This window comes from Furipterus horrens, unplaced genomic scaffold (genome assembly GCF_987537825.1).
Source record: "Furipterus horrens unplaced genomic scaffold, mFurHor1.1.pri manual_scaffold_3, whole genome shotgun sequence".
NCBI classification, from domain to species: Eukaryota; Metazoa; Chordata; class Mammalia; order Chiroptera; family Furipteridae; genus Furipterus; species Furipterus horrens.
In genome coordinates, this window is record NW_028327173.1 from 124838545 (window position 1) to 124860157 (window position 21613).

Sequence of the window (21613 nt, forward strand, 5' to 3'; positions counted from 1 at the left end):
CACAGACTCTGGGGTTTCCTGGGTGGTGCAGGCCAAGGACAGACCCCACCTGTGTTCTTCCTGGGGCCACCCTGCATGAGCTGTAAAGCAATCAGAGATGGTTGCTATTTGTTCTTGGAGATTCCCAAGTGAAGCCAAGTTGTGAATCTAGGCTAGCTGCTGCTAGTACTGGGCCAGGGGCCACTTATCAAGAGGTATAGGGGCTGGAGGTCAACTGTTGATGCTTTGATAGAATTTAGGAAGTTGTGAAGTATGAGCCAAGACCAGCCTTTCATATGGAAAAGTCACAGTCAGCAGTTTGGGTGGCCCGTAAGTTGAGTGGGATAGAGTCGCAGGGGATCTTCAGCCCTGGGCAAACATTGTTAGTCAGGGTGATGGAGTCTCAGATATGTCACCAACTTGCAGGTTCTGGGGGGGTGGGCAGGTGGGCTCAGAAAAAGGACAATGGCCTCTGTCCACCTTTCTGTCTGGGAGAAAGCTGTCTCCCAGGTCCTGCCTTGATGCCAGACACTTCAGTTTCTCCATGTATGCCACTCAGGCTTTTCAAGCTGTTACCCTGGTGATGGAGCTCAGAGGGAACAAGTGAGTGAGTCCGTGTGTGGGTTTTTTAAGAGGAACTGCTTGGAACTTGAGCAGTTTCTTCTACTGACTCAGTCTCCGCTGGTTTTTGCAGCAAGAAGTTATGGGAACTTATCTTCTTGGCATTGGTACCCTGGGCTTGGGAGCCTAGTGTGTGCTGGAGAATCCTCACTCCTAGAATATCCCTTCAAATTTTTAATCTAGCACACGGGGATGTGGAGCAAGCCTGTTCCACATCTCTGCCCCTCCTACTGGTCTGGATGGATGTGGTGTCTTTAATTCTGTAGATGTCAGGCTTCCATGTAACTTGATTTCTGATGATTCTGGGTAATGGTTGTTCTGTATTTTAGTTGTAATTTTGATGTGGTTGTGTGAGGAGGTGAGCCATGTTTCCCTATGCTGCCATCTTGACCAGAAGCCCCCACCTCAGTTACTTGAAACCTGCATCATCTTTCGTCTGGAGTGCTTTTCTCTCAGATGCTACAAGGTTCTGTTTTGCCTTTTCCTTTTTAATTCATTCAGATTTTTATTTATTCTCTACTCTGACTCCCTCCCAATTTCCTTGTGAATGAGTAGGATCCTTGAGGACAATGAGGTACATAATAGTGAGAATTCTTGTCTTGTTTTTGGCTTTTGGCAGTACTTCCCAGGTTCAATTGCAGTTATAGCATTTGTTATAGTTTTTGATGAGTGCTCTTTTTCAAATTAAGGAATATACCTTTTATCTTAGTTTGCTAAAGTTTCTTCTTTTTAATAACGAGTAAGTGCTGAATGTTTTTCCTGCATTCTAATGATCATACTTTTTTCACTTTAATATATTGATAGAGTATATTATCCCTTTGAGTGCCATGCATAATTCGAAATTTGGATCAACATGAGAAAAAGTTACATCAATATATAACCTGAGGTGTAAAAAAAAGAGAACAAAACATAAAATACGAATTATTCCATTGTTATTTACATTTATAACCATTGAAAAAAGAGTCACTGGGAGCAATGCTGGCACTTTGGGGAAAATTTGTCAGCGTCACTTAACAGTGACAGCACTCAAAGGGTTAAAATTAATAGGCTTTTCTGATGTCAAGACATCCTTACATTTCTGGGATAAATACTACTTGGTGATAAAGTATTATATTTTGCTGACTTTGAATTGGCTACTATTTTTTTCAGGATTTTTGACTGTATGTTCATAAGTGATATTGGTCTCTTATTTACTTTTCTTACATAGTCCTTATTTGTTTTTGATAACAGAATTATAGTTTTATAAAAATAAATTGGGTGGTTTTCCTTCATCTTTGTCTCTCAAACAGCCTGTGTAAAATAGAGGTCATCTTACATGAAAGTTAGGCAAAACTTTTCCTATAAAGCTGTCTGGGCCTGGTGTTCAGTGATGGATTAGGGAGACTTTGATTACCAGTTCACTTTCTTTCATGGTTTTGATGTAGACATCTCTTCTATTTCTTGTTGAGTCAGTTTTGGCAATTTATGTTTGTCTACAATGTAATTTATTTCATTAAATTTTCAATTATTAGCATAAAGTTATTCACTGAACTGTCGTTTTAAAATTATCTACTGGATATTTAATTGTGTCCTTATTCCTTATTTCATTTCTAATGTTTATTTGCGCTTCTTGCTTGCTTTTTTTGGTCAGTGTTGCTAAGCCCACAGAGTCAAATTTTTTCTATTTTAACTATTTTTAAGTTAGCTTAATGTTTTTTTCTCATATGATATTACATGTTTTTTGTTACCTAGTTCATCCAGGGGATTTAAATCAGAATTATGAATGCAGAAGATGTGAATGACCTAGGTTTATAATAGATGTAATGTTCTATTTTGCAAGGTGTCCTTGAGTGCCTTTGCACAAACCTGTCACCGTTATAACTTTGTCCCTAATAACAAAGTAAAATTGATGATTTGATTATAATGAATTTAGTCAAGGATACATATTGATATATTCTTATTAGTAGTACTGTAACAGTTAGTCTCTTATTGCACTCTGCTGTTACCAAAGCAGGTCTACAGACATAGCCAAAAATACATGTAAAAAGAGGAAATCTTTGAGCACTTCATTGAGAAAATTCTTGATATAGGTACCATTTTTATCCTGAATTATTTGTATTTTTAAGTGTTCCTTTCATTTTATGATAGTGATAGAGTTATTATAGTAAAGCTGTCAGTTTAAAAAAATGTTGATTTGTTTTTTTGGCGGGGGGGGGGCATGCCACATAGTAATTTACTGTTTGTCTAGATAAACATAATAATACACAGGTTTAATGAGTTTAAACTTAAGGTATCAAGCTGGGGTAGAAGTAGAGTTATAATATATATTTAACCTATGGTCTTATGCTTTTAAGTTCATTATAGATCACCCAGTGGTCAGCATCTAAGGGTTCTTTTCCTTTGAATAAGAAATTTGCTGTTGAAATTCTATAATGAATGGCTAATGATTTTTTTTTTAATCTTAGGTGTTTATTATAAACTCATCCAACATATTTCTTCTTGAACCTGCAAATGAAATGAAAAGTCTTCTGGATGAGCACACAGATATGTGTAAACGCATTCTTAACATTTATCGGTTCATGGTTGTACAAGTATCAATGGACAAAAAGACTTGGTAAAAATATTTACTCTTTATGTTTTTTATATTGTGTATATGAATATAGTAATTTTTAGAGGAATAGTATCTATGAACAGAGCTTGTTTCAATATTATAGAGGCTTATATTGAATAAATGAATAAATATAACATTTTATATAGTAATCATGGTGACAACAATAGTCTCCTTCACTTTATCTCAACATCTTTCATCAAACTTCCACAAAACCACTTGGCTTATTTTTTTACAGTGGACATATGATGGCCTCCTGCGTCCCTAGGAATGAACGCATGCATGCATGTGTGAGTGAATGAATAAGTAAATGATTGAATGTATAAACGCCAGATTCCTCAACCTGGCATTTAAGGCTAAGGCCATGTGCAGGCAGACCCTTGCTTTATATTCTAGCTTTTTCTCAAGCCTAAACTTCACCCTGCAGGATGAGATTCTGCCTCCCAGCTTCATCGAATTATTTTTTCCTGAACACATCCTAAACTTTCTTTACAATGTCTAATTCCTGCCATCTTTTCCTATTGTCACCATAACTATTCTTAGATTTCATCTTCCTTTTTCTATCCTTACGTTTTTTCCTTCCTTTAATTCTGCATTATTAGCACTTCTGTTATAGTTGTCAAAATTGTCTTGATCTGTAATTACTTGTATAAACTTTTGTTATATATGGAAAAAAATGGCTTTATTTTGAGAGGCCCTAAAAGGTATATACTGGTTGTTTGTTTTTATATTTCCTCTGTTTCTTAACATAGTACCTTATATAGTATTAGTACTATATAAAGATTTAATTGTATGGAAAAAAATAGGATTGGGGGGGAGATGAGAAAAGCTGTTTTTTAGTTTTTATAAAAATGATACAGGTTCATTATGAAATTCAAACAATGAACAATTTTAAAAAGAAAATAAAAGTTGCCCAAAAGCTCACTCACCAAACCACATACGCCATATGTGTGTACCATAATTTTCTTAATCTGTCACCTGTCAGTGGATATATAGTTATTTCATTTTGTTGGAGGAGGGAACCAGTAACATCCTTATACCTATAATTTTTCTCCTTTGACTCATTCTTAAAGAGTGGGAGTACTTAGTCAAAGAGCATTCTTAATTTATGTTTTGCTATATATGAAAAAAGTGGCATTTTGAAAAAATTCTTTATTAACAGTATTAATATAGCTACATCTAGAAGTAGCTATTGTTATTAACTTACTTGAAACACTTATTGTGCCAGGTATTTTTTTCAAGCACATTACATATATTTTTTTCTTTCTTTCTTTCTTTCTTTCTTTTAAGAGTTTATTTATTTTAAGAGAAAGCGGGAAGGAGGGAGACAGAGAGGGAGAGAAACATCAGTCGGTTGCCTGTTGCACACCCCAACTAGGGACCTGGCCCACAACCAGGCATGTGCCCACACTAGGGATCAAACCAGCGACCATTCAATTTGCAGGCCGGTGCTCAATCCACTTAGCCACACCAGCCAATCTTGGTAGCACCCAATGAGATTGATAATATCTATATTTTATGGTGATTCTTAGGCACAAAGAGATTAAGTAACTTATCTTTGTCCACACAGCCAAAATATGAACTGTGATCCTTCTGACTTAAGAGCTTCGATTATTAGCCAGTAACTATACTACTTTGATTGTTCTTTTGTCAGTCCATCCTTTTTTACTTTTTATATGTTCTGAATCATTGCTCTTGAGCCAGGTTAAAATGAGAGTCTTGCTATGTGGAACACAATTTTAGAGTTTTTTTCTTAATTTTTATAAATTCCCTTGAAGTCATAGCACGATGAGAGATTACCCATATATTTTTATTGAATTTATAAGACTTTATGAGTTAAAATCATTATTACAGTATTACGGAAGAAAGGTTATCTGATATATGAGTGAGTTAAGAGTTGAGCACATATCAGGTAAGATTAATTTGGAAATATATACTTTATTGCATATGTAGTTGATTTCAAATAGTTTTATTTCATTTAAGATGAAAGCCTAGGATTATAAATGTGGCACCTTTGATTTTTATTTTATTAATGACTGCATGTGTTATTTGTTAATAAATTCAGGATCTTTTAGAATTGTATTTTATTGATTATGTTGTTAAGGTAGTCCCAATTTTTTATTTGCTTTTCTTCCCTCCGTCTAATAGCCCCCTTCCCTCCAGCAGTCCCCCCCCCCTTAGTTTATGTCCATGGGTCGTGCATATAAGGCTTCACCCTTTCCTATATTATTCTTAACTTGCCCCTGTCTCTTTTGTATCAACCAATTATGCTTCTTAATCCCTGCACCATTTCCCCATTTCTCCCCCTGCCCGCTACCCGCTGATAACCCTCCAAATGATCCCCATACTCTGTTCCTATTTTGGTTTGCTTAGTTGAATTTTGTTTTTATTTTTTAGATTCAGTTATTGATAGCTGTGAGATTGTTGTCATTCTAGTGTTCATAGTTTTGATATTCTTTTTCTTAAATAAGTCCCTTTAACATTTCATATAATAATGGCTTGGTGATGAAGAACTTCTTTAGCATTACCTTGTTTGGGAAGCATTTTCTCTGCCCTTGCATTCTAAATGATAACTGTGCTAGATAGAGTAATCTAGGCTGTAGGTCCTTGCTTTTCATCACATTGAATACTTCTTGCCAGTCCCTTCTTGCCTACAAAGTTTCTTTTGAGAAAACAGCTGATAGTCTTACAAGCAAGCACCCCCTTTTTAGGTAATACTCTGCTTTTCTCATTCTCTCTTTATGTTGAACCTTTGGCATTGTAATTATGATGTGTCTTGGTGTGGTCCTCTTTGGGTCTAGCCTGTTTGGGACTCCTTTTACTTCCTGGACTTGCATGTGTGTATTTCTTTTGCCAAATTTGGGGAGTTTTCCTTCATTATTTTTCCACATAAGCTTTCAATTTTTTACTCTCCCCCTTCTTTTTCTGGCATCCCTATGATTTGGATGTTGGCATGTTTAAAGTCCTAGAGGTTCCTAAGCCACTCCTCATGTTTTTCAATTCTTGTTTCCTCATTCTGAACTGGTTGACTGTTTTTTTCTTCCTTATGTTCTAAATCATTGATTTGAACCCTGATCTCCTTCCCTTCACCATTGATTTTCTGTGGATTTTCCTTCATTTCCTTTAGCATAGCCTTCACTTCTTCCCTTATATGTCTGCCATACTCAAGCATATCTGTGAAGCCTGTAAGCATCTTTGTCACCAGTGTTTTGAACTCTGTATCTTTTAGGTTGGTTGTCTCTTTGTCTATTAGGTTGGCTATCTCCTCATTGCCTAGTTCTCCCACTGGAACCTTGATCCATTCCCTCTTTTGGGCCATACTTCTTTGTCTCCTCATCTTGGCAGTCTTCTGTGTTTGTTTGCCTCCATGTCACAGGTAGAGCTGTCACTCCTGTTACGTTGTAAGGGACGGAGCCTTGGGATTTGTCAGTATAGGACGACCTGTTTCACCATGTCGTGGCACTGTATGTGGGGGAAGGGTCTGAGAGGGAACAATGCTGCCTGCCCAGCATTTGCACCCCCTCCAGGTACCTCCCCAACTTCCGCACTGGACCGGCACCCCTCTAGCTGCTGCCCTGGCCGTGGTTCCCAGAGTGGGTGGGTCTGTGGACATTCTAGGACTGTGGGGGCCCTTCAAACAAGTGGACTCTCCTGAGACACCAGCAGTTTCTTCCTTCACTGCAGCCACCAACTGGTTTGCACAGTCAGAAGCAATGAGGCTTGATTTTCCCGGGATCTGGGACCATGGGCTGTGTGGTCTGCTCTGGTGCTGGGAGTGCTCACCAGGTGTCCCTTCCTACTTTTTAAAACGAGTGAATGTGTTTTCCATTGCCCTGCTGCTGCTGCCCCTGCTGCTGCCATCACACAGAGTCCTCTCCACCCCTCCTACCTGTCTGGATGAGTATTTTTTCTTTATATCTTTGTTTGTTGGACTTCCATGCAGCTCAATTTTCTGGAACTTCTGTTTTTTCCAGTTTTGATGTAGTTGTATTCCTTCTTAGTTGTGGAGGGAGACGCAGCGTGTCTGTTTAGGCCTCCATCTTGGCCGGAAGTCAGGATGTTTTTCATTGAATGATATTTGTCTATTTGATTTTGCCCTCACTTCCCACTAAAACCATGGCATCTAAATATGGAATCTATTGCTGCTTCTGCCGTATTTCTCACATGGACTTTTACATGTATTAATATGCCTGGAATGAGCCAGCAAGTAATCTCCCAAAGAGGAGAGGGCTCTGATAGGCACTTGGGCTGTTAATCTTATACACAAAACTGTAACCCCCTTGTCAGCTTCTTTCACAGATGATTGAATTACTGGTGTTAATATGGTAGTTTTTTTATCTTAATTATAAACATTTAGAGGAACAAAACAAGGTAAGGATAATATTAGGATTGTCTTGACTTGCAGTTACACAAAGAATACAAAGGGTTAAAACATGGCCAAACTAAAAAGAATGGAAAGAAGCAATAGGGTGATGGTCCTTGACTACTTCTCAGGTTCATTGTAATCTATTAATCTTAAAATATCAGTGGAAACAAATTAGTAAATATTAAATTTAAAAATATAGGTTTTTTAAAAATTGAATTTATTGGGGTGAAATTGGTTAATAAAATCATGTAGTTTTGTAATTGAATATGGTTTAATTCTAGATGTGTGGTTTTTCTCCATATTGTAAAGATGGATCAAGGTAGAACTATATTGTACATTTGGATGGGTGTTGTTCTAACAGTTCCCTGAGGTCAGTACTTGATGTGTGGGGTGGAAGGATGGGAGCAGTCTCTACATTTTCACCCCAGTTTTTCAGCTTTTGCATAAGTTTTTATTTGATGAAAGGGTATTATGGCTGAAAATGCTTTTAAAATTATATAGGTTTATAAAGTAGAATATTTTTTCAAAGAATTTTTTAAATTTGAAAGATTTGGTATTTGAATTATTAAAAGATAATACAATTTTTATAACAAATATTAAAAGTTACTCATTACCAAAAGTAAACATATGCAAGAAAGAAACATTAATTACCTTTTTTTACTTTAAGGGAACAGATGCTGCTTGTGTTGCTCAGAGTCACGGAGTCTGTACTGAAGATGCCATCACAAGCTTTTCTGCAGTTCCAGGGGAAAAAAAATATGACCTTGGCAGGTCGACTTGCAGGACCACTTTTCCAGGCAATAAAAATAAATAAATACATACATAGCTAAATAGATGGATAGATACGTATTTTTTAAAACAGGCTATTTGCCATATGAACGAATTCACAACCTACTATAAAATTGGAGGAAATGTCAGGTCTGAGAAAAAAACTATTAAAATAGGCTGATGATATTTATCTTTTGTGTGGCATACTTGTATGATTGCAAAAAGCTACAGGAAGGCTTCATGAGTAATGGCCTGGTAGCTTTATCAGTTTCCAGATATCTGGTTCTGTTAGAAAGCCAAAACTTTCTTTCATGTTGTTCCATAGTAATGGAAAGTAGTAAGTGATCAAGATTTTTACTTGTCATAAGACTTTATTCTATTCACTTATTTATTTGAAGTATCAGTGGTAGTTTGATTATATAGGAGTTTATACATTATATTTGCCAACCTGAGGATCAGACACTGACTTCAAATGTATTATGGGTTCTTTGGAAAGTAGAAAGCAAAATATCTTTTTAAGATGGCACATTAAATACAAATACATGGATAAAATAGTTCTTAATGTCAGAAATAAGAGCTGTCTTTCTAATTCTTGACCATAAGTATAAGCATTCAAATAAAATTTTTCAAATATGCTAGTTTACCTAAAATTCTATGCTGCTAGTGGATAATCCTTTGACACCAGTTACAGTTATTATCTAAACTCTTGATTTTATTAGCCCTTTTTATTTCGTTTTTTCTTTCTTTCTCTTATTCTTTTTCTTTTTCTTTTTTAAATTTCCCTCTTATTAGAACTAACCCAATGGTGGAAGCTATAGGAAGACTTTACCTTGCTATGTGGAATAACTGTTGTTGTCTGAATGTTTAAAGATAGAATGAAAGGTCACTAGTTATTAATATTTCATACTGTAAACTCTGCTTATTTTCATCTTTACATTTAACATGTAAATTTATGTAAAGTCCTTAATAAAATTTGTAGAGTTCAGCTTTTTGAAAAACTGTATTTTGTGGTTTTTTTCTTCAATAGTCGGGTATATCTTCAGTATTGGGTACTGGCTGATCAGTTTTATTTATCCTTTTATGAATAAGGTTTTATTCTTTGATTGGATTTATTACAGAACACCATTAATTCCTCTGGTGTTTTTGCAATGAAATTTAATTTTATCCTTCAGTTTACATATAATTTTTCAAAAAATTTCACTAAGTTAATTACATCTCTAATAAATTATAATTTAGAATGTTCAAATTATGTAGGTAGTGATTTCTATCTTTAATTTGAGAATGTAGGTTTTCTTTTTAGTTCAGTAACCATTAACTACTCAATAATTTCAATGGTTAATAGTGTGGGCAACTTTCTATCTTTATAAAAAACATTTATTTAACATTAATGTAAAAGAACATGAAGGATAGCTACAACGATAGGGAGATTTCAGTTTTGGCATCTTGTCTTAATTCCTAGGATGTTGAGATTTGGCAATAGTTGAACTGAAATATATAGTAGATACTAATGATTGCATGAATTACTTTGCACCAAGTAAAGGTCATGGATGTTATTCTGTTTTTAAGTAAGTTTTTAATAATTGAATGCCTGATTTTGAATATATTTCATTGTTGTTTCTGATTATCTTTACAGACTCTTATAGTTGCCTGGATCAAAGCAAATCTAAATGTTTATATTTCGCGAGAACTATGGGATGACTTACTGTCAGTCTTGTCATCATTGACCTATTGGGAAGAATTAGCCACTGAATGGTCACTGACTATGGAGACGCTAACTAAAGTTTTAGCTAGAAATTTATATAGTTTGGATCTCAGTGATTTACCGTTGGATAAGCTGAGTGAACAGAAGCAAAAAAAGCACAAAGGGAAAGGTAAGAGTTGTTCACAGAGACGCTCCATGTAAATTTAAGTAATTTGGTCTTAGAAGATCAGGCCAGGGAGGGGGCTGAGGTTAACAGTCATGTTTTCTCTTCATTATTTTCTCCTTCATTTACCCTTGAAGGTTAAAAATTTTCAACAATAAAATATGTAGGTACCTTTTAAGTTTCTTTTGAAGAGCCTTAAAATCAATAGTAATTTTGATGTGAGGTGAAGTGTTCTGTACATATCTAGCTAAAGTTAAAGCAATAATTCAGAATCTTAAATATTTTATTTTTAATAATTAACCAAAATGGAAATTTATAGAACACTCCCCGTTTAATCACACACAATTTTTTTGTTAAAAGTTAGTGATTTTATGTACTCTGTTTAAAAACAATTTTTTGAAAAATTTTTTGAAAACATTTTCTTAGTTTTAACTAAAAGCAAACATTCTCTAGGTGTGGACTATGTTATCTTTCTAATGTTAAAAATGGATAGAAGGACAGTAACAGTGATTATATCATTAATAGAAGTTGTTATGATCCTTGGTTAGTACTTTTTACTACTAATAGTTAGTTGCTAACTAGAGATTACATGTGAGTCACATTTCACACTTAACAATAGTGCGGGATGGTAAGTATGTGACCAACCCATTTTTTCCTGGACTATTTGTTTCCCAAGTGGCTATTGACAGGCAGAGATTTAGTAACTTCCGCCACAGGATGGCTTTGGTTAGCTTGCTTCCTATTTTCACTTGTCCAAATGTTTCATTTCTATTAGGAATCAAGTAGGTAACAGAGGATTAATAATAATTTATTGTTGATGGTGTATTTTAAAAACTGCATCCATTTTGGAATATGATTTTTACGTAAAATGTTACAGTACATAAGCATTTTATCTCGTTACTTTATAATACATTATGAATAAGAGTCTGAGGTAAGTTCGCAAACATAATTTGAAGAGATTATTAATCAGGTGATAGCATGCTAACATTGCAAATCTTCATTTCTAGGAGTTGGACATGAATTTCAGAAAGTTTCAGTTGACAAGTCATTTTCTAGAGGATGGAGTCGTGATCAACCTGGCCAAGCTCCCATGAGACAGAGAAGCGCCACAACCACTGGTTCCCCCGGAACCGAAAAGGCGAGGATAATAGTACGGCAAAAAACTGTTGGTATGTACTCTTTGAAATCATGAGAATTGTACAGGGCAATCCATTTATAATCCTTATAACATTTTATGTAAATGCAGTTTTCTTATCAGTTGATTTTTAGTACTAAATGAAACACTTCTATAGCAAAACCTTTTTTTTTTCAATAGTACTCAGAGTCCAATGGCATGCTGTGTTATTTTTTTATGGCATTAAGATTTATCTTACATTATTGCTTTTATTTTACTGTAGATATCAGTCATTCTAAACTGTTATTTTACAGAGTTGACGTAGAACTGATTCACTTTCCAGACACATGCATTAACTGATATAGTTTCTACTAAGTGAATATACTCATAAACATGGAAAATTTTCAGTGCTACAATTATATATTTAGATTGGCTTCACAGAGTTCCAGCAAGGAATACATGCTTTCTACTTGCAGAATTGAGGCCAAGTGGATTCTATTGCTAGGTCCTTGCTGCTATTAACAGACATGGAAAAATTTCTTAATCTTGGGAATAGCAACAGAGGAACAGTGATGGGAAGAATTTCTGGATGTAGGATCACCCAGCATACTATGGACTTAGCTACCATTTTATTCCCTTTCCCTCTTAAAGATTTTAACTTGGTCTGAATTGTAGTAGAAAGAGTGCAATAATGAAAAACAAAGGGGTTTTGTCCTGATCTCTTTTTTCACTCTCTTTCATTACTAGATAGCTTTTTAACCTTGGACAATTTACTGACCTTTCTAGACTTCACTTACTTCATCTGTGTAGGGCCTGAACAAAATTGCAAAGTTACTTCAGGCTTTATAATTTATGATTCAATGGAAGGAGGATTTTCTGTGGGAATGTATCTATATTTAATGGTAATCAGTGAAAAACATTATTAATTTTAAAATAATTTAAAATCATTGTTGTAAGAGATGGGTAAAATATGGGTTCTGAATTGTAAAGAATTACATTCTAATGGAAGAAACACAACTAGAAAGAGAATAGGGAAATTAAAGATTTAAAAGACTTAAAAATCATGGTTAGGTTTAAATCCTTCAAAAGTATTATATTTCTACAACTGTTTTACTTCCTATAAAATAAGCATAGAATTGTAATGATTGTATATGTCAAGAAAAAAGAATAAGAAATGATACAAGGAAAAGGAATATTGATGGATTGAAATAAATAACAGTATTTAGAAATTTTGGTATAGAATCACTTTTTGAAATTCTTAGAAGATTACATCTGAAATGACTTTTTTCATTTTATATTACTATTACATTTAGAGAACATATTTATTTGTTGGCTAGGAAGGAATTGTTCTTTTTATTTTTATTTTTTAGAGCGAGGGAAGGGAGGGAGAAAGAGAGGGGGAGAAACATTGATGTGAGAAACATTAATCATTTGCCTCTTGTGTGCACCCTGACTGGGACCAAACCCGTAACCCAGGCATGTGCCTTGACCAGAATTGAACTGGCAACTTTGCACTTTATGGGACGACACTCAACCAACTGAGCCACACCAGTCAGGGCAGGAATTGTTCCAGTTTAAAATTTTGTTTTGTTTTACTTAATTAAAACTTGAATCTCTTTTAAATTCCTTTTATTTTTTCTATAGAAGTAATTTATGCTTAGTGTAGAAAGTAAAGTTTAAATGTAAAGACTTTCACTATCTAATAAGAAGTAATAATTATTAACATGTTGGTATGTTTATAATTTTTAAAAAGCATGTTATATAAGTGTGTAAAATATTCATCTTCAAATTATAGCTGACTTTGGTGCCTATGCTGAAGCAATTTTGTCTGGATTGTTCGTTGAACAAACATATCAAATAAAAAGTTAAAGCATTACAATTTTTGTTAAGAAAGGTACCTATCTGCTAAAGGTAGAAAACACTAGAAGAAGCAACAGATTAAATTAGGATATTCTTTGGACATATATTTTCTTAAATTTTTAAAAATTATTATTTTGTTTTCTAAATGAACTTAGTTAAATATTCAAACTATGTTAAAGTATATACATTCTAGTAAATGTTCCCCTCATCACTACTCCCCATCCTCCCAGTTCACCTCGTTAGAGACAATCACTATTCTCAGTTTCTTGAGCATGCTTCATAGATACTTTATACATGTAGCCATGTATAGAGCATAATATACACACTGTTGTGAACCATGGCTTTTTAGACATTCAAATGAAAAAAGTATTTTCTGAATACTCACTATGGATGCACTGTTCTAAGTGTTGAGGCTATAGATAGTGGAAACAAAACTGATTAATTCCACTTAAGCTGACAATTGTAGTGTTCAGGGGGAGACATATTATAAAATAGATAAACCAGTAAATGTGACAAGAAGTAGTAAGTGTTAAGAAGAAAAGTGAAGCAGAGTAAGGAAAAAGAGTGTATGATGGGGAAATGGGAAGTTAGTGAAGGCCTATCTAATCATATGATTTAAGACCCGAGACCTGAGTAAAGTGACAGCAGATATCTAGAGAAAGAGTGTTCCTGGCAGAAGAAAAAGTAAAAGCCATGGAGCAAGTGTGTGGTTGGGTATTTGGAGAAGAATAAGGAGGTCAGAGTGGCTGGAGTGTGGAGTAAGAAGGGAAAAGTCCTAAGAGGTGAAGTCAAGCTATAATGATACATTTTAAAGGTTATTGCGTATCAGAAATTGTTTAACTTACATTATATTTCATTACGTGGAGGTACCATAATTTAACTTGTATCCTGAAGATGGACATTTAGTTAATTTCCAATTTTGTGCTATTAAAAATAGTACAAAATGCAGTTATGTTTATATCTATACTTCGTACAGATATGCAGATATATCTGTATGTTTTAATCTGTAGGATTTGAAATTAAATTGCCCTTAAAACAATGAAATGCCACTTCATGCCTATTAGAACGGCTAAAATCCAAAACACTGACAACACCAAGTGCTCATTTGGAACACCAAATGTTCCTGGAACAACGGGAACTCTCATCGAAGGTGGGAACGCAAAATGGTACAGCCGGTTTGGGAGTCAGTTGGTAGTTTTTTTAAAAACTGAACATACTCTTTATCTGTACAATCACTTGCATACAAATATTTGTAGCAACTTTATTCATAATTGCCCAAACTTGGAAGCACCAAGGTGTTCTTCAGTAGGCGAATAGATTAACAAACTGTGGTACATCCACACATGGAACATTATTCAGCAATATGAAGAAGTGGACTACTGCATCGTGAAAAAATGTGCGGGCGCCCCAAATGCATATTGCTGACTGAAAGAAGCCAATCTGAAATGGCTACGTATGACATTCTTGAAGAAGGAAAACTAGAGACTGTAAAAGGGTCACTGGTGACCAGGGCTGTAGGGGTGTTGTGGGAGGGAGGGGAATAGGGCAAGGAGGAGGGATGAATAAGTGGGGAGCATAGAGGGTTGTAGAGCAGTGAAGCTATTCTGTATGGTACTGTAATGGTGTATACATGTCAAATTGGATTATACAATTGTTGGTCACTTTCACAAAAAGAAACTAGTAGGAAAATATGAGTAGGGCCAGATTCTAACATTTTGTGTATGGTTTCAATTTAAAAATACACTTATTTTTAATACATTACATGACAAGCCAAACACTGAAGACAGGTTATTGCCCTTGTCGTAATATAGTCCAACCTTCCATGTTTTGCTGCACATAAATTTATCTAAAAACTGCTCTTCAGGAACTCTATTTTGCCAACATAAATAAAAATTTTTGAAAAATCTATAATTATCCTTTTCCAGTTATATACTCCTGACATACCTTTCGTTTTTGGTTAATATTTTTTATGCTTTTCTCCTCTATATGTTAACAACTGAAATTATGCTGGGCTGCTCAAATACAGATATTCCTTCAGTAAAGATTTATCGAGCTCATATATGCCGGGTACTAGGGATATAAAGATAAGAGGATATAGTTTTTGCACTTGAAAAGCTGGGAAGCTGGCATAGAAAACACACAATCTACTAAAAATAGATGGTAAGCTTTGTATAAGCAGGAATTCTTGTTTTTCTCATTGCTATATTTAAGAGTAATTATGTGGAAGAGTGAGACAAGACACAGATGAGATGACATTTTGAGTATAAAGGGCAAAAGAAAACCAGGTATATTATGAACTCACAAAGCTGTGCTGTTGTGAAAGAGCATGAAATTTTAAGGGAACAGTGTAAAATTCTGTGTGGCAGCAGGATGGGAGGGTAGTTGAAGATGACATTCAGTGATTAGCGCAGCCAGGTTACGAAGGTCTTATGTGACAGGCCAAGAAATGTAGGCATCAGGGAGCCAAGTGTTTGTTTGTTTCTTGCTTTTTTTCTTTTTCTTTTCCTTTTTTTTTACCCCTCTACTTTTATTTATTGATTTTAGGGAGAGAGAGACATCAATTTTTTTGTTGCATTTATATATTTATGCATTCATTGGTTACTTCTTGTGTGTGCCCTGACTGGAGATTGAATCCGTAACCTTGGCGTATCAGGGCAACCTTTAATCAACTGAGCTACCTGGGCAGTAGTGCCCAGGTGTTTCTTATAATGAGTAAAACCCAAGATTTCAACTTGATGTTAAAATTTAAATTTTTTTTTACCAATGTCTATTACACTGCATATTAGCAATATTTTTTAAGTCCCTTAGTCATACACAGCAATACACATAACTATTTATTCAGGAATTCCTAAACTAATAGTTAATTTAAAGAATGCTTGGGAAGTATAAACTTGATTATTAATTAGATCTAAGTGTATTAAAATTTGTCTTTAATTTTGAGAACAGTTGACTCTCCTTTTAAGACATTACCAAATACACAATTTTTAAAAAGTAATCCAGTTTTTCAGTTTTTACCTTTAAAAACTTAATCCTCTAAGTTTTTATATAATACGCGTAAGACTTTGAATAAGCACAAACTTGTTACTTATTTAATTTTCTCAGTAAATTGATCCTTCATGCTGGTTGCAAATTCTATTTTCTGTTAATGTTTCTATTTAAAATTTAAAAACTATATTGATTTTCATATAAATAAGAGATACTGATTTGATTAAGTATTCTTTTCCTACCAAGAATACTAACCATAAGATTCAGTTCTTTACATTATGAATTACATAAAATTTTCTTTAAAAGACCTGAGAGTGACCTTGACACTTGATTAGGAAAGAGTATAAGATAGGAATTATTTTTCTTGGAATTCAGCTTCATTAAGAAGAATGTCTAAGATTGCCTAAATGGCTCAGAGAAATGCCCAAATATGCTACCAAAATTTTTTTTGAACTAATAATACTGAGTTTTTCACTCTTTCTATTCAATGAACTTTTCAACCCTTGGTTTTGAGAACATAGGGCTTATTAAAATGTATGCTGTTTTTTAATGCTGTACCATTGTAACTGCTAATAATAAAAAGCATTTTCCTGCTTTACACCAAAATATTTACATTTGAAATGTCATATATATTCTCTGATTTCTTTTACAGCTTGCCAGTATTTGCGGTGCTGAAATGTTTTAATTTAAAATTTCCTTCCTTTGTATTTTTTAGTTTTCTCTGTTGCTGCTTTTTCTGTGACACAAGCCTTTCATTATAGTCACTCTTCTTTTTTCCTTCCCCACTTCTTTCTTTTCCTTTTTTTAAAGCCATGAGAAGCCGATCCATTGGTGAATGTGCTCTGCCATCGGCCTATATACGCAGTGCTAAAAGTGCTCCTGTTCTGATCCATACTTCCAAACCCTTCTTGCCTGATATTGTTCTCACTCCCCTTTCTGATGAGCTTTCAGGTAGTGCCACCTCTGCTAATTTCTGCACCACCTTTTTCACTTTTTAATCCTTCTGCTTTCAAATTTTGCTTAATCAAATAAACTCTTCAAAGTTAATTTCTTTGGGGGAGGTGTGGGAAATTGGGAAAGTGGCTGAGAAATCAACATTTGAGTTATTTGAACTCTAATACTATCTTTACAGTTCATTCTGGAAGTGCTAAGTTTAGTGCTGTGCCAATGTCCAATATTTTAGGTTGTAAACGACCAATTTCTTTCTGTTTATGTTTGATTTTTTTCCTCTCAGATGGTTAAAAGATATACTAGTGTATATTTATGTCATAGATGTTTCACAAAAGATAAGTCAGAGCCTTGACTTTTAATTTCCCATTGTTTTTACTAATAAGCAACAGAGTAAATTTTGAATAATGCTTTCTCCATCATCTATAGTAATGAAGCTAAGCAAGGGGAGTTAATAATCAAGAGAACACAATCTAAAAGTTGTTGTATAATAAATCATTGTATTTATATTAGATTATAATAGTATGTAAAATTCTAAGAATTCACTACTCATCTCTTTTATCCTCACCTGAGGACATTTTTTCATTCTTTATAGAAAGAGAGAAAGGAGTAGAGAGAATCATTGATGGGAGAGAGAAGCATCGATTTCTTTCCTCCCTTATGTACCCAGACAGGGATGAAACCCACAACCTAGGCATGGACTCAGATCAGGGCAACACTCCAACCAGCTGAGCCATACCAGTCAGGGCAAGAACTGATTCATTTTTAAACCGAATAAAGAAACCGTTCTGTGAAGCTTCAGTTTCTAGGGAGCCTCAAAATCTGCTCAGCCTTTCAGTTCTGCCTGAGGTTCTTGATCCCAAGTACTGGGATAGTTTCTTTAATAATATTTAATTAACATAATAAAATGTATAGATCCTGGGTTCAGTTTAATGAGAATTATACACACCTTTTTTAATCATCACCACAAACAAAATATAGAAAGCTTTTATTACCCCCAAAACTCTTAGTGACACTTTTAGTCTCTACCCTCCCTCACACACAAACCACTTTTTAATGTTTATCAGCATAGATTTTTTTTTTAAATAAAATCCTATAATGTCTTGTTTTCTTGTCGTTTAGACAAATACAAACTCATATTGAATGTAGTTACTATGTAAAAGGAGCTAGCTCAAAGAAAGTTACTTGACCATTCTTGGGTACTTTCCTCTCTCTCTTCTTAGGAGTACATTGCCACATATGGTGAGGTTGCTGGTGTGTGTGTGTGTGTGTGTGTGTGTGTTTAAAACAACGTATCTACCTTTCAGTTCCTAATGGACTGAACAGGCTTATATGAGGGTAGGTGTATTTTTATTAATATGTTATTTCACGTGAAGTCCCTTCCACCATCCCTGATACCATTAAGATCAGAGATTTCTCTCAAACCAAAAGTTAAGTACATATAGGCACACAGACACACTCTTGTGTTTGGTATTCTTTGAAAGTACTGTAAATGAAAAACACTTAATATGAGGGGGGAACCCCCCCAAAAGAGAAATATCTTCTGGCGGGCAGGCCCCTTGTAGTACAGGCTTCCCTCACTAAGTGAGTGTTCTAGAAACCCATCTTTATTAGTAGTGTACTAGCTGGTGTTGTGAGAGGCTGCACTGGGCTTCAGTGAATTTTTTTGAAGACTCTTTCAGTGCATTTGCCCACTTCATGGTGGGTGATTTATGAGCGCACCTGCCCACACTGCACTGAGTGTTCTGCAGTTTTGGACCTAAAGTGGCATTACCCCCATGCCCCACCTGCTCTATTTACTCAGTATTGCCCTGAGTGACTTTTTTTTTTGTTTTTTCCAATGAAAAAAGCCCTCAAAAGGAAATGTTTTGCCAACATGGAAGAGGTGAAGCAAAAAAAAATGGCAGAAGTACTAAAAAGCATCAAAATTGACGAGTTCAAAAACTACTTTGAGCAGTGGAAAAACATCTCGATAGGTGTGTCACATCAAATGGAGAATATTTGGAAGGTGACTAAGTTTAAACATGAAGAATAAATACACAATTTTTTGTAAATAAATTCCAGGTTTTTTGAGTCCCCTATTGTATTGGCTTTTGTTTTAATGAGAAAATAAAATATTCAATTATTGTATATGATATACTTGTGTTTTCTAGTTCAGAACACCTTGATTGGGAAGTTTACTTTATTATATTCTTTATTATATTTTTGAGAGTGTTCAGTATTGTTTTTGAACCCAAAATATAATTAATTAGAAATAATTAATTACTAATGAATTTTATGATGAAATTGATCTTTGGTTTTGCAGTTTTATTGATAATGATAAAATAGAAAATCTGACCTCAGATCTAAACCTAGGTGCTCAATAAGTATTGATGATGAATGAATATATTTTACACCAGTAAAGTTAGGCTATCTTAATAATTTAAGCTATTAGTGCAAAAAGTAGTAAGATTGGAAAATATATAAATAGAATAATATGCATTTTAATAATAGGGAAGAAAAATATTTTTGTTACATGTGATGCCTAACTACAAATAATTAGGTTGCTTTGTGTTTTCAGTGCTCCATGAGGACACTGTACCTTCCTGTATAAGTAGCACTGATTTCAGTTGCTTACATCAGATTATAATTTAGTTAGCTAAATTGGCAAGCAAAACAGTATTTCTTTCCTAATAACTAAATTAGATATAGCTGAAAAAAATTCCCAATTTGTTGTAAATGCCTCTTTGAATCTTTTTTGCTTCAAGTTTTTTATTAATATACTTAGAGCATTTAATGCAAACCATTTTTTGTCATGTTTAGAAAAATTAAAATGAGGTTTGACTACTAATTCTTAAATGTTTGCTTGGATTAAATATCCTACTGTCTTAAAACTCTGAGGAAGATTTATTTTTCTCAGCGTCTTATGGGCTTTGCAAAATTTATTGTCTGCAACTTATGTAATATTTTGGCAAATGTTCACATTAAGTGCTGAAATACTATTAAAATGCTCAAAGGTGAGGTTATTCTCTTTAAAACGTTCTAAAGTAATTTCTGAGCCAGAATAAGTTCCTGTTTCAGAATTCTTGCATTGTTGCCGATATATAATTCAGAAAGAGCACCTTTTTATGATTTGATGAGGGAGGTATTTTTATGAAGAATGAAAGGAATTTCCTTATTGGCAGCTTTATTTGTTATTTGTATGTCCCCTATTTTGGGTAAAATGCCTTCTATGATAGACTTAAAGATATACAAAGTAGTGAGATACTACTACTAATCAAAACAAATTTTTTACCTGATTATCATAATGTTAATTTTAAGAAATATGGATTATATGGAAAAGTATAGAAAAAAACATACACAATTCTCCAAACCAATGTATTTTATTGATAACTTGAAAACAATTGCCTCCAGTTTTGTGTATGTGTGTTTATATAAAGTATAAAAGCATGATTAGACTTTATTTTGAGTAAAGATTACTTTTATCTTAGGACTTAAAAGAGGCAAGGAACAAGAAGTAGCAGCAAAAATCTCCTGAGAAGTGACTTGTAAATGAATTCAGCATCTTCGAAGATGATGTGTAAATTGAGAACACTTTCTAGGAGATGTTAATAGGTGTATAAAGGGTTAAAGATTCATATTGTACATCATTATATTAAAGACCCCCAGAAAAGATTCATATTGTACATCATTATATTAAAGACCCCCAGAAATTCTGTTAAAATTTGTTCAATTCAATATTTCTCAAACTTATTTAATCATAGAGAACTTTTCCAGATATACATATTGAAATCCTATTACACTAAGGTTTCATAGGGAATAAATTTGGAAGACATTGAATTAACCATCCTTTTAAATATTAGCTTTATGAAAATTTAACAGGATTATTCTAACATAAGCTTACACAGAAGAAATCTGAATTACTGGATTTTTTAATTGCCCCTATGGTTCTTGAAGGCAAGTTGAGGCCTAGAGTGTGCTTCTTCAGGTGTTAGGTGCATTGAGTGGGAGAGGTTTGGGGGAGGAAGAGAGAGGAAGAGATGAAAGGAATTGTATGAAAAGACTTTTTAAATTTTTGATCCTCACCTGAGGATATCTTTTTATTGCTTTGAGAGAGAGAGAGAGAGAGAAAGAGGAAGAGAGAGAGAAATGTGAGAAAGAAACATCGATTCAACAGTTGGTTGTTGTCTTGTACCCAGGATGGAACCTGCAATGTGGCTATATGCCCTGACATGGAATTGAACCCGCAACCTTTTGGTCTACAGAACGACACTCCAACCAACAGAGCCAAACTGGCCAGGGCTAAACAGATTTTTTTTAAATAGTGCTAAATTTAAAGAAAATCTGAGTCTCAGATCCTCAACCAATCCAACTATTAATTTGCTTGTGTTTTCTTCCAAGGTTTGAATAAATTTTACTTTAGAATAGTTTAAGGTACAGAGACAATTAATAAGGAAAGTGAACTACATAAAGAAAAAAATGATTTTCATCTTTCTCTTATGTGAGCAGGCTTAATTGAACCCATAATAAAATCACCTAAA

The 21613-nt window shown here is 34.3% G+C and overlaps 1 protein-coding gene across 4 annotated transcripts in view; it reads left to right on the forward strand.

The window, feature by feature from the left end:
• The window catches only part of RALGAPA1 (Ral GTPase activating protein catalytic subunit alpha 1), a 234646-nt gene that overhangs the window by 78154 nt on the left and 134879 nt on the right, over positions 1–21613 (forward strand). For 2 of the 4 annotated variants that reach the window (XM_090270127.1, XM_090270128.1), the window contains exons 13-17: positions 3045–3193; positions 8221–8350; positions 9955–10192; positions 11194–11355; positions 16956–17096. In XM_090270127.1, coding sequence (XP_090126253.1) covers positions 3045–3193; positions 8221–8350; positions 9955–10192; positions 11194–11355; positions 16956–17096 — 820 coding nt within the window. The remainder of the gene's footprint in view (positions 1–3044; positions 3194–8220; positions 8351–9954; positions 10193–11193; positions 11356–16955; positions 17097–21613) is intronic. The other 2 variants (XM_090270129.1, XM_090270130.1) reach the window with 1 other exon arrangement.